This window comes from Rhopilema esculentum, chromosome 12 (genome assembly GCF_057945365.1).
Source record: "Rhopilema esculentum isolate cy_ngs chromosome 12, ASM5794536v1, whole genome shotgun sequence".
In the NCBI taxonomy this organism is placed as follows: Eukaryota; Metazoa; Cnidaria; class Scyphozoa; order Rhizostomeae; family Rhizostomatidae; genus Rhopilema; species Rhopilema esculentum.
The window spans coordinates 8,597,740-8,611,327 of record NC_142826.1 but is presented as its reverse complement, the minus strand read 5'-3'; the positions used below and the strand labels follow the sequence as shown (position 1 = coordinate 8,611,327).

At 35.9% G+C, this 13,588-nt stretch overlaps 1 protein-coding gene across 1 annotated transcript; it reads right to left on the bottom strand.

Annotated features, from left to right (window-relative positions):
• Nucleotides 1-541: 541 nt before the first annotated feature.
• On the bottom strand, nucleotides 542-12,609 carry LOC135681638 (hypoxia-inducible factor 1-alpha-like). The gene is made up of 8 exons (XM_065196210.2): nucleotides 12,265-12,609; nucleotides 8,718-8,905; nucleotides 8,248-8,405; nucleotides 7,587-7,865; nucleotides 6,469-6,662; nucleotides 5,268-5,374; nucleotides 4,566-4,713; nucleotides 542-3,642 (listed from the first exon to the last, which is right to left on the bottom strand). Exons 1-8 carry the CDS (start codon nucleotides 12,282-12,284, stop codon nucleotides 2,763-2,765), a joined length of 1,974 nt encoding a protein of 657 aa, XP_065052282.2. The 5' UTR covers nucleotides 12,285-12,609; the 3' UTR covers nucleotides 542-2,762.
• Between the last annotated feature and the right edge of the window lie 979 nt (nucleotides 12,610-13,588).

Genomic DNA, 13,588 nt, shown 5'->3' with positions numbered 1-13,588 from the left:
TTCTTAAACGTTTCTCCTTCTATTCTTTATTTACCTGATGAAGTGTTAAGCTCGAAACGCTGTACCAAATATTATTTTCTTGTACAAAATCGTTATTTTATTTTATCAAATTTTGTTTGTAGTCAAACTTTGCAATAACCCATTGAAAATTCATTGAGTTCTACACTTTTGAGACAGATTTCGTATTATCTCTTGGCCTTGTAATTGAAAACGAATTTTGAACCAATGAAGAAACGATAGGCAATACAATTTACCTCTGGCAGTTTTTCATAACCCTATTTCATATCAAAAAGTGCGTTTTATAAATTCACGGTTGCATTTTACCTGTTGCAATTTACATCAGCGCAACACGATATTTTAGGGCCAAACAGGCACACCCAAGTATTTTGCTATGAGAGAATATCAAAATAGCTTTCATTGCAGAAAGTACTTTGCTTTCGAAGAATCCTTGGCGTTCAGTAGTCGGCAAAGTTGTTATTGAAGAAAAAAGTTTTGTATAGCCCTTAAGTTACAAGTCTTCAGCAGGAGAAAATAGACAGAATGTGACTACCACTTTAATGTACATAGTGTTAATGCTACATGATGTACCATACCACGGTAAGACTATATTCAAAAGATTCTATATATTTTCAGGGTAACAGCAACCATAACTGGCAAATATACTGTATTGTATCACTGCCTGATTCTCATATTGAGCCGGTGACGAAAATTTACAAATGCTTTGAAGATTTTTGGGCGATAATAAATCATCCGGGTGGTGAAAATTGGTGCGATAAGTTAGGTAAATTCTTCTTTCTGCGATATGCCGTAACAAAATGCTTTTTAAACATTCGTACATTTAAAAAACACACTAAATTCGCCAATGACGGTCAAAGCCAATTAACGTTGCTGTTACACTAAAAATATATTAACATAAAGCTTTTCGACATTGTCGAAGCTAAATTAAGCGCAAGCAAGCTGCAAGTATCACTTTTAAGTACAGAACCATACATTTAGGCCGTACGGGTCACTAATAAGCAATGCAATGTAAGGAATTATCTACAGATTCTGATGTCAAATAGGAATGAGATATTAACGGAAATAATTATAAAGCTAACTAGACAGTCTTTATACTGGTAATATTCGGCTAGTATACTGGTTGTTCATATGGTAACCCCTTGATATTTTGACAAAAAATTCGTCATATTTAAAAGTTAGGAGGAGGAAGCATTCTCAAGGTTCAGCCATTTTCAAAACGATCGAGTCCTGGGAATAGGGTGGTGCCCAGTCCTTTCTCCCGCCAACCACTGCCTTGACAGGCCTTTAGATAAATAGCTTCGGCACATGACCTCGGGGGGTCAGTTGCTAAGAGAAATTGCTTGGCTGTGTAGCAGGATACCCACATATACGAAAATGAATAATAACTTAAAAATTTCGCAAGTTGACTTTTCTTAATGCATTGGTTTAGACTGGTCATCACAAACAAGGGTTGTCGGGATTTCACTTTTAAGCAAAGTAAAATAAATAACTAAACTTAGATAAAAGAGACTAATTATAAAAACCAAACTAAAACGAGACAGAGTCGTTAATGTTAAAAATTTACGCAGTTCAGAAATAAAAATCAGGAGAGTCCTGTTTGAACCGCTTACTAGATGCTAAAAATCAAACTGCTAAAAGATATGAAACGACAACCAGGTTTAATTTTTAAAATGTTACGCTACAGATAGGACAATACACAAAAGAACACCATGCAGTTTTGACTTGCTAGGTACTGCCTATCCCCCAAAAACGAAAGGTACATAATTCTAGCTATCTACACCAAATTCACCAAAACAAGAAACAAAACAAAGACTTTAATCTATTGAACCTAGCGCCCTCAATTGGCGTATTGAGCAAGGGCAAAATCGAAAGGAGCAAAGGGCAAAATCTAAAAGGAGCAAAGGGCAAAATCTAAAAGGAGCAAAAGGCAAAATCTAAAAGGAGCAAAGGTCAAAATCTAAAAGGAGCAAAAGGCAAAATCTAAAAGGAGCAAAAGGCAAAATCTAAAAGGAGCAAAGGGCAAACTCATAAAGGAGCAAAGGGCAAAATCTAAAAGAAATTGTACGAGGGTTCATAGTTCTACATCTTGAACAACTTTGGAATAAGGATAAATAGGCTACAGGTATCGTTTTTTGAAAGAATTCCCCCCTCCCCCTAGTCTAAATTAACGATAATTCCCCAAAAAATAAAACGGTCACTACACTATAGCTATTTATGAAAGCTCACTTGGCAATTATCAGTGCCGTTACGGTTTATTAAAAACTATGACCACCGAAGCTAATACAAGGTTAACAATTCTTTGAGACAACTGGAGTAATATGCGATTCTCGGTAAGTTATGATATGAAAGTGCCTGTGACGTATGATAAAAAATTAGACGAGCCAAAAAGACTAAAAAAGCTCACGGTAATATGAAATAACCTGGTTGACTGGGATAGAAATTTGCTTAAAAACATTAGGAAGTTGTACCTACTTGCATAATAATACGAGAGAGTGTTCGTACCAATTGAAATCAAAGTTAAGCTCATGGCACTGCATTCATGATCTGGCTGAATGCTCCAGCTACCAGCGGAGTTAACATTTTGTGGACATTTTTAAAAAAAGCTGCTGGCCTCTCTTCACAATATTTTACTCCAGTTTTGCGCGCTCGTAAACATTACAATAAAATACGCAACTACACCCACAGGTATTTACTAGATAATAAACAGTGTACCTTTTCAAGTCAAACTTGCTAAAAACAACAACTCACGTAACAACGTCAAGTGCCGAAAGAAGGTCGTCGCCGTCTAACAGACGACCACTTGGGGCATTCATCTCTGCTTCTGTGGTTGAAATCCAGGGCAGAAACCCTTTTTGTTTTCCATCCTGCATTGTTTCTTTCTTTGCCCCACGTGTTGCTTTCTGACAACCCTGAACATTTCTCTTGATGTGTGAAGCAGGCACTGCCGCCGGGCCAATACCAACCAACTTGTCTTCAAATGGCTCCTCTAGATAGAGCTCAGGCATCTTGCATCCCCCATCTTGGCTCCCAAAGCCAGAGAAAATGGGTGAGTCAGGAAGGTCATTAAATGTCAGGATGGTATCGTCATTTGGTGGCGGCACAAATGGAGCTCTCGCTGCTAGCTCATCTGGGTTATCTTCCTCAACACTGGCATCTTCATCGTTAACAGAGATAGGAGAACAGCCTGGCAAAAACAGCATCGTATCGTTTTCAGGTAACATGACGAATGGAGCTCTCCACAGTAAATCTGAGTCCGTTGTGTCTCCATTGACATCATTCTCTTTCACGCTGGTTGTGTCAATTGCTTCCAATTTTGGCAGTTCGTCGTCAATATTGCTATCACTGTCCATGCTGTTAGAATAGCGCTCAGCAATCAAATCTTCATAACGGGCTTGGCTCTTGATTATACTCTCCAACTCTTCCATCCGAGAAGTAGCTAGGCTGTCTTCAGAGGAGCAACTATTACTCCCGGCCGGGGAGGGTGCTTCTCTGGGGCCTTTTTGAAACTTGAACGGGGCGACAAAATCGTCAACGTCGTGCCCTCTTTTCTCTCCAAGCTTTGACACTCTGATGACGCTCTGCATCTGCTCGGTCGAAAGTAACTGTTCCCTTGCTTCAACACCGCTGAAAGACAAGTTAGTACATGAATAGAAAATACTTCCAAATTAAGAAAACATTTTGCTTCTTAAGATGACGGAAGCAAATACAAATGAAATATGATTTACAAAATACCTTTGTTGTACATAATCAGGGGCCATAACTGCAAAAATAATGTACCACTCTGATTTGCATTAAAGAATAAAAAAGTGCCTTGCGTGCAAGCGACGATATACTTCTTCTCTTTAAAACTGAGGTTGAAAACATTATAGTTCTGAAATCACACAGACAAATTTGGCACAATAGTCTATTTCAACTAGGTTTATTTCAACTTATCACCTAAACGACTTTGATCAAATAAACATCGAATGAAACTGTATCAAATTGAGAATGTCAAAAATGATCTGGTTTTATGAGCGATCCTTAGTCTTAAAGCACAACAAACAGCAATGATCCTTGAAGGTCGTCTGGAACTGGAAAACTGAGTGAATGGAGCAAGGCAACAGACCAGTACTATTTTCTTTATCTAATTGGAAATGAATTTGAAAACTGTATGGACATTATTTTAGGGTATGTTTTTATTTAGTGGTTCCTTCTTCTGTGAATGGTATATGCTTTTAGAATTAAAAGGCTTTAAGATAGCTATAGATAGCTTAGAAGAGTTTAAATGGGCTTGTGCCAAATTGTAATGAGGCTCAAAAGCGACACTTTGACAGGTGAAAGATAAGAAGTCACTTTCAGGAGCAGCATCTTGAATTACAATAGGGGAGTGGGCAAAAGAGTAGTAATTCTTTACTTTCCCGTTACAAGCAAGGCCTATTCCTGATAGTGAGACAGAAAATTTGTGACACACCCCTATGTATTGACCACCTCAAATTGAATGTTGCTTGCAAATGAGGGGCCAGTATTTAAAAAGACAATATATATTTCTAAGATGTTTATCTGCATACCTCACAACATAATTGATATTGATGATGTACTGGGGTTGAAATGTGGTGTTTGAATAGACGATATTGCCTTTGGTGAGCATCCAAATCCAGCCACCTTTCTTGGTCATAATGCGGTAATATCCACTCACAGACTGGCCTTTGCTCAACACTAAAACATCAGCACCAAGTAGGTTAGAAAGTAAGACAATGCAAACTTATAATGCTTGCAAAAAGTTATGTTGATTGGTAACAACAATACTTTTCAAAGACCAAGATACAAACATCTTTGTTTGGGGGCAAGCCCTGATAAATAAGTGTAACAACAGCCAAATTTTACAAAATAAAAGTATTTTACTGATGCTACTTAAGCTTCTTAAAACCAAGGCCCCCCAAAATCTCGGTCCTTGTGTTGCAAAGATAGGAAAATCAGGGTGTTTTCGCATCCAAACAATTGAGACAAAAACTGTATGACTAACAAAGGGGTTACCAGGATATCTTCACAATGAGAAAAAGTCTTCTGACTTTGCACATATCAAAAGGGCCTGGTCACAGATCTTGTGTTCATACTACCATACATTGGGCCCTAGGCTAAGAAGGCTTTTTTTCGTTGGATTGCAAAATCAGCAAATTTTCCCAGCTAACTAACCATCTTGCCAAAATAAAAGGACATAAATAAGTGAAGCTACTATATAGCAAAATAATAGGCACTGAAAGATCACTTACTCAAGCTATGACACTTCTTAATCACATCAATGTCACATGTATGCACGTAGTTGTACCATGATTTATCGAGTAACTCCACGTCAATGTACCCAAGAATATCATACGCACTGTCAATAAGAGTTAGACAATTGAGCTAAAATGCTTAACAAACTTTAGGGCTTATAGAAACTGAAGCAGAACCGACAAGAAAGCAAACAACTAATTCCAATGATTGAAGTTAGGAGCCCATTTTCTCATAAATAATCACGTCTTGGTGAACCATATAAATTGATAGGATGCAACCGAGGCATTATATTTCACAACGAGGTCAAAATTATTCACCATATTTGTTTGTGAAGCCTTTTGAATCATCAAACGCGAAAACAAATTATCTGTCACAACTTCAACTTTATCAGCTCTCAGATAACAAATATACAGTTAACTAATTTTTGCAACTATAAAGACTGTAAATTAGGAAAACTAGTTACACGGGGAAGACAATTTTTATGTATGGCTAACTGGATCATATAGCGATTGCTCCCCCTAGCAGCACTAAAGGCAGCTTCTGACACGCCAGTCTTATGGACACAGCTGTTTATTAACGTTACTCATAATATTTTAAGTGTTTATAATTCTAACTGTCAATATTTCTACAAAATAAAAATCTGTTTACATGTCGTTTCTCGCTATCTTTCAGTTTTCATACGCCCTCCTAACTTTATCATTGTTGCTACATTTTCAGCACTGAAAGGTGCGAACCTTGCCACAAGTAAACTTTTGCAAGTTTGTCTATCTAAAAAATATTGCCTGATTGCCCTATTCAAGTTACATGTATCAAATAATTCGTCCTATTCTGAACCTTATCGTGAAAATTAATCGCACGCTGCAGTAGAACTAAAATTTTAAGAAAGTAGGATGTAACATAGCTATTAGAAAAATGAAATAAAAAGCCTAACGTATATACTAGTAGAGATTTCCATTTACGAAAATATTTCTTTTATTGGATGCACAACTGCTTTGAAACAAATTTTGCAAGAATAACAAACTTATTAGATACCCTGACAATGGGAGGGGCTGTTTGCTACTCGTTTACAAGTACAGCGTAAATTCTTTACAAAAGGATTGATTTCTTATACAGATATGCTAAAAGGACAGATATGTTAAAAATCTTAAATATCTGTGAACATCATAGCGAAAAATATTAAATGATGTAAAGACTAACATGGCTTCCATTGACAAGACTCTCATATCTAACGTATGGGTGGATGTGAATGTCGTTCTATCCAAAGGTACTTGAAACGTCGGTGACGCAAGCAGAGGGGTTCCCACAGCAATCAAACAGGTAGTGTACAGCTCGTTGTTGGGAGCACTGAATTTTGTTTGATAACTCTGTACCTTGCCAACACAGTGAATAACCTATATGAAAATAAAATATTAAAGATTGTAAATAGTCCCTTGCTATCTAGTGGTTAGTTTTTCTGGTACACACGGAATAAATTGTATCAATGTTAGAAATAGGAGTTCAAAAAGGAATTTCGTACCACTTACTCTATAGCTAGTGACGTCAAAATAAACAGCGAAAAAGCCACTGTTTCAACCTCATATGTACATACTTTTTAGAGCCCTTTATAATTGTTTAAACATTTATTTTTTCTTTTGATCAAACTGTCCCTGATAACAATGACCTTCAAAAAGTACTCTTGACTTATCAGACAAACCAAGATTAGACGTCAAGTTGTCATGAAAGCATATTTAATATTATATTATTAATGGAGTGAAAGTTATCTGTTATCTGGTAGTAAAAGTAATTTATTTTATAATGAATTGCTGTAAGTTTTAATGGCCTGTGCATTAGCATATAGTGCATCTCCAACCTCCATTTTGTTAGTTATATTTTATTAAGCATGTTTAGTGACAATTCGGCAAGGCTGCATGTTGTGAAACTCTGCTTATAAGAGAAACTAAATGCACAGCTGAAACAGAAATCATAGAAAACTGAAAAACATCCTTTCATTAAGAATTTCTTGAGGAATATTTATTTATATGAAATATGTTAATACAGTAACTTGAAGATTTATGACATTTTGAGCAAGACTAAGTTTTTCCCTTCTCAATTTTTTCTCAAATTCCTAATCATAGCATTATTTGAACCTAACTCTACGAAATAATAAGAAAATCCTTGATACAAAATCAAAATGAGAAATACCATGGAAGCAACTTTGCTGTTCAAAAAATGTAGCAGCAAGAACATACCTTCTAACAGACTATTATAAAAATACATTTCACAATGGAAACAAATGATCAAGCAAACACACATAAAATTCACCATTAACAACATACCCTATAGATTGAAGCACTCAGGTTAACACTTTTCCCCCTGCTGGTCAATGTGCTTTTCATTCTTATAAAAAATGATCTGCAGGTATCTGAATCTGCATGTAGCTTCCGGCAAATAGGTCTGTTCCTGCTCTCTTTCAGCACAGATGGCAAATCAGAACAAAATAATCCATCAAATATCTCCATATCTTCAAGAGGAACCTGACCACCAAGCTGTTGGGCTAGTTCTTCTTGATCACATGGATGTACATACTTGTAAAAACTACAGCCAGTAATGTCAACCTGTAGTTAAAGAAAGCATGTAATAAATAATTTTTGGATTTGAAAAGTAATGAAATATCTGTAATTCTGTTACTCCAAAAATTATTGCCAATCATTGATAACTGAAATCATTTCCTTTTTTTGTATTAAAACCTAAAATCTTGCCAGGACTTTCAGGTGCTGCAGGATATGAGGACATAGCGTCATCAGTCTCAAAGCTCATGCGATGCACCTCACAAACAACAATTTGATGACAAAGAAATGGAAAAGCATGACTTCAGGAACCATAAAGTTATAAGATAAGTGGACTTTTTTCTTTTTCTTTTCATGGGTTTAAGAAGTGGTGGCTAGTAAGCTGATTCAAACAACAATATAAATAAACACATGTTCAGGTATATATTACCTGTGTTATCCCAAGGTACTGTGCAACATTTGGGGAAACAAACAGACATTGTCCTTCTTGAGATAAGACAAACATAAAGCCATCCAAAGCATCCATAACAGACACTGCAGGCATCATAGCATCAAAATTTATTTCTTTCTTGATGTTCTGAATCTCACCTTTACAAAAACAAGTAGAAAAGTCATGTGAGAATTTGTAACTCCAAAATACACTGGACAAGTTTAACTCTTGAATTCTATCAAGAAAACTGGAGAACTTATGTAACAGTATATAGGGTTTAAAGATCTGACATCAATATACAATATAAGAACTGGAAAGATCATCACTTCATGCTCAATGCAATGTGCCTCAGAGTTAGGAATGGGAAACATGGCTAACAGCAGTAAATGCTGGTTGAATAAATTTTTGACAAAAAAGTGCCCAATTGGATGTTTTAGATAAGTGATAAAAGATGTTGCCATAGAACTCACCAGTAACTTGCTTGATGATGTGTTTCATTTTCACAAAACTGTTTGAAAGCCTCATGACACAAAGTCTGTCAAGATTTGAAGTCTGCACAGGCATAATAGGTAACTGGCTTGCAAGCTCTGTAAACTCATCATTCTGCTGGCCTCTTCTCTGCCTTGCAGCATCACGGGACTTTCTCTTTTGGCTTTCACTGCAAGAAATATGGGAAGAAGGGTAAATGATTAAAGCTGTAATCATGATGCCTACTGACTCTAGAGAGAGAAAGCCAGAGTTTTCCAAGAAAAGTAGCCTGCCCAACAGGCCTTTTATGTTGCTTTGGGGGAAAAGAGAGGAGTCCTTTTGGCAAAGTGAGAGAAATAAAATCTCTTCCAAGTAAGCATTTCCTTGTGATCAAATTCACCAATGAAAATCATAATTGGAATAAAAGAGTGTAATCAACACTTTCAAACAAAAAGTTCTGCATGCCAGGAAACTGAACTTCAGAAGACTACAAAACTCATAAAAAGGTTATTTAAAATTACCATTATGTTTAAAATAAATCAAACAAAAAACACTTTTGTGAGAAACTTTGTAACATGTGTAAGCCTATGCTAGCTGATCAATTTTCAAGTCAAATTCAAAACCAGTTATCTCACATTGACCTGAAGGGAGGATATCAAGCTGACAGTTCTAAAAAAGGTGAGTATATATATTTGAACTTTGTAACCATTTAACATTATTCAAGATAATTACTTTCACAGACAGTTGTAAAGAACAGAAATTCAATACAGGATGTGGCCTTGTCTTACAAAATTTGATTTGAATACAATACATGGACGAAAAAACCTCCATATTTCAATTCTCTGCACTTTACATGACACCTCGGGCTATCTAAATTTTTACAATAGTTATTCAAGTGTCTATCAGTTGACAGCAGGGCAAAGGATGAAAAGCAACTGTTAAAAGGATTAATGCAGGCAAGATAGAGGTGATTATAAATGACCAGCTAAAGACTGAAATATAAATTGCCCATTTATATTATTCATTGCGCAATATAAATGTTTTTCTTAACATTTAAGCAAACCCAGTGTTTGATTTTCTTTGCCAATGTCATTCACAGGTCTGTTTGATACTTCATAAAAGGAGTTCTGAATTGTTTCACAGGGTCTAAAACCTGCAAAGATTACTATATAAAACACTAGAAAATGTTAATTGCTTAAATCCAGCCGACATGTGGGTTTTTATGGGACACTTCAATATTTGAGCAGTAAAGATAAACTTTCTCTATTCAACACTCTTCTTTCAATAGGTTACCTGGCAACAGGAGGTCATTGGGAAATTACTAGACAAAAATGTTTACCAAAATTTCAATTGGTTTAAAAAGAACAAGTTATATAAAATTTATGTAATAAAATAGATTTGCACCCCATTACCATTTCAGTTTCACATTCAAAAGCATTGGATACAAGCATTTGGGGGAGGTGAAGTCTAAAATTTTCAAATTCCTTGAGACAGAGCTTTGGGTTATACATTATCTGGTGGTGAAATGGACACCAGTGTGTCTATAACTTCAGAATAGTGGCGGACACTGGGAGGGGATGGGGGCAGTCACCCCCCAGTGCTTTGGAGGACAATGGTCTTTTGTTCTAAAGCAATGGGAAAATGTGATGTCATCTTATTAAAACAATAGGCTTGCCCCTGACCAAGTGTCTGTCCCTGCTTCAGAAGGTGGCAATAACTTAGTTTTTTTCTATAACGTTATAAAACACTTCAGAATTGTCTATAAGCCTCCAACTTTGAAATGCTTTTGATGGCTCTGGCTTGGGTTGTCACTAAAGAAATTGTGAAAAATGGTAACCATAGTTTTATAACTGAACAAACCAGAACTTACTCAAAACAAAAGATTTGAAGCTTGATGTCACACTGATTTGGATATATCATACAATTATTACCTTGGTTAGAAATGTCACAGGATTTTATTTGACACTGACAAAAAACTGTGATTGAATATAGCTGACCCAACCCACCTTTTATACAAAAAACAAAAGTACGGAAGCAAAGGTAGACATAAGCAAGTAAATCTTCTAGATTTTACAGTAAATAATATTATACTTAAAGTGATTATAAATTGAATGGCAAATCAGATTGTCTGGAAATATGATTTGACTTGTTTTCATTTCAAAAAGTCCAAGAATACTGGTTACATAATCTTCTTTAGAATTTTCAACTTCACAATTCAATCAATAACCACTTAGTGCTAACTTAAGTGAGTTAATGTGCTTGACCAAATTGAAATACATTCAGTCTATAATTTTCTAGAGATAAAAACATTTTGCTTACAATTTTCCCAACTTTATAAAAACCTTGAAACGTAAGAGCCAGTAATGCAAGTTACTTTGCATCAGCTGTGGTATATTTACAAAACATGCTTACAACACAACCTCTCAAGAAAACCACTTGATGGGACTTACAAAATCGTTTATTATTCAATGAAAACAAAATATTTTAGTGAACCCTGGTTGAAATAAAAGCTATTGCCATAAAAATGCTTTATATTTTTTTATAAGAACCAGTAAATTAAGTTCAGGCTGACTGTTCTTAATTTGATCTTAAATTAACAGGGTGTAAGCAGTGCTATTGCTAGCTTTTTCGCTCTTAGGAGGTGTTCAGGCCTCATTTGCCTAGAAAGTGAGTGAGACAGCCTTAATTTGCTGACAAATTTGAATATTCATCAAAAAAGCACCCACATATTGCTAAAAATCCTCGATTTTGAGAAAAAACGTTGTTCAAAGTTGCAATTTGCAGAAGGTAAGCCTCAACTTGTTCTTTTGACCAGTTTAGAGGCTCGTGTTCTTATAAAATTGTTCTTATAAAAAAAGAGTGTATTGTATGTTAGCACATTAATTTATCCAAGACCATGTGGTTCTTTTGAAGAAACTTTGCATTTCAAAATGACTTCATTTTTTCATAGTTCATTTTGGATTCCCGTTTCATGTAAACGGATATTACCAGTCCTAGGAAAGATATATTTTATTGTGAAAGCATAAGTTTCAGTGGGCCTATCATTGTTGTGTTCTAAGCATCAAAACGGAACAACGATGATGCGACAGAGTAAACCTAAACATAGCACTGAAATGGAAACACACAGTTCCAGCATCCGTTTTACACCGTTGTCCAAGCTAGAGATGTTTCGATAGTTTTAAAGTAAACGATTTTACAGCAGAAGAGATGTTGCCTTGCTTTATGAATTGTTGCTTGTGCCCGATTCGTGTTTAGCCTATGTAGGCCAGAATGCTTTATGAGGAGCAGAAAATTGCATCGGCGGACATCGGGAATATGGGAAGGCAACATCTTTGCTGGATTTCTCTGAAGAAATAAGTTCTTTGCCAACCGTAATACCTAAGACCTCTGGCATTAACATTTACGTTCAATTATTTCGTGGCTGACGAAGACAACAGGTTACGAGAAGCAATAAATTCCCGCAAAGTGACTGAGTGTTTTCGTTCCTTTACACTTCCCACAAGAGATCTAATCTGCAAAATGTGAAATAAATATTTAGGTAATAAATACCTGTCAACTCTTTTTGCCATCTCTTTACAGCTTCCCTCCAAAGATACTATTTTAGATAAACTCAAAATTAGGTGGTAAACAAGTCCAGAGGTCGAATTTCCCTATAAAAACCACCACTGTCTTTGACTCTGCAAAGGATCAGTTCAGTAGGTCTCCCAGGTCAATACAAATATCCAGAGGATGCAAATAACAGCGAACGATAACTTTTTAAATAAATAACAATACTCAAAGCGATCAAGGTTGTTAAAACCTTTATTCGCTCACATTTTCAACATTATTCACTTCCCAAAATTTCACTGCGTTTTCATGTGCGCGATCTTTCCTTCTGGCTGACTAGGTAGTCTCATTTACTGCTCATGCGCCGATTTATGACGTCAATGGCTTCTGCCGCACTGTCCCAATCATCCGATTCCAAAAGGCTCTATCAGACCACTTGCTTTGAATTCTAATCCGTATTGATCAACTTCCAATGGTTGCCTTGCCTTCCATTTTGATATAACATCAAGGAAGCCTACCAGATTCAAACTTTGTCTGCCAAATTTATCATTTATAGTATCTTTGATATTTACATAAATAAATGTTTTTTCTAGACTTATACCTTTTATGACGAGCTACGATATATTCTATATCGGCCTAAAATATAGTGCAACATCCAATAAAATAACAGCTGTTCCGTAACGTAGCTATCTCCGTTGGTACCACGATTCACTTGATTAGAGCTCCATCTCCACTTAAATTCAAAAACGCAAAAAAATCTCAAAGTCAAGATGTTGAAAGGATAAGAAAATTCATCATCGAAAATTTCGCTCCTTAAAATACCCGACAAGAATGGTGATATGTTTTTTCCGTATGATTTGTGACAAATTCATATTTTCGTTTTCATGTATCTATCTCTGATCACGTTTTAGAGTTCCTTGCCATGCCCTGAAAATAACGTTTTTACCATCTAAAAAATTCACTTTATTCTATAATACGCCAGGAAACTAATGTTTTTACTGATGGTGCGCTTGGTTTTTTATAATAAGCTATTATTTGGCCCTTTTCCTCGGGGCCTCGATTACTTGTCCACTGTATATAGCAAAGGTGACTAACACAATTATCATAGGATAGAATCTGGAATGAAAATCAGGAACTACTTCAATCTCCAGCAGCTTTTGAATGATTTATCTCATGTTTTAGGGCACAGGTTGTGACGAATTTCGTTGGTTTAACCACGAGCCGTTTTCTTTGGATGATTGTTTCGTTTATCTTATCTTCTTTGAGGTTTTCTGCAATACCCAAACGAAGCTGCGGGCTTTTTTTCTCCGCAGCCTCTTTTCCATAT

Coding starts and splice junctions, on each gene's coding strand:
- LOC135681638 (XM_065196210.2), bottom strand. CDS start 12,284: ATGGCAAAAAGAGTTGACAG. Junction 4,714..5,267: donor TAAGAAGTGTCATAGCTTGA/GTAAGTGATCTT, acceptor CTGATGTTTTAG/TGTTGAGCAAAGGCCAGTCT. Junction 3,643..4,565: donor AATATCAATTATGTTGTGAG/GTATGCAGATAA, acceptor CTTGTCTTTCAG/CGGTGTTGAAGCAAGGGAAC.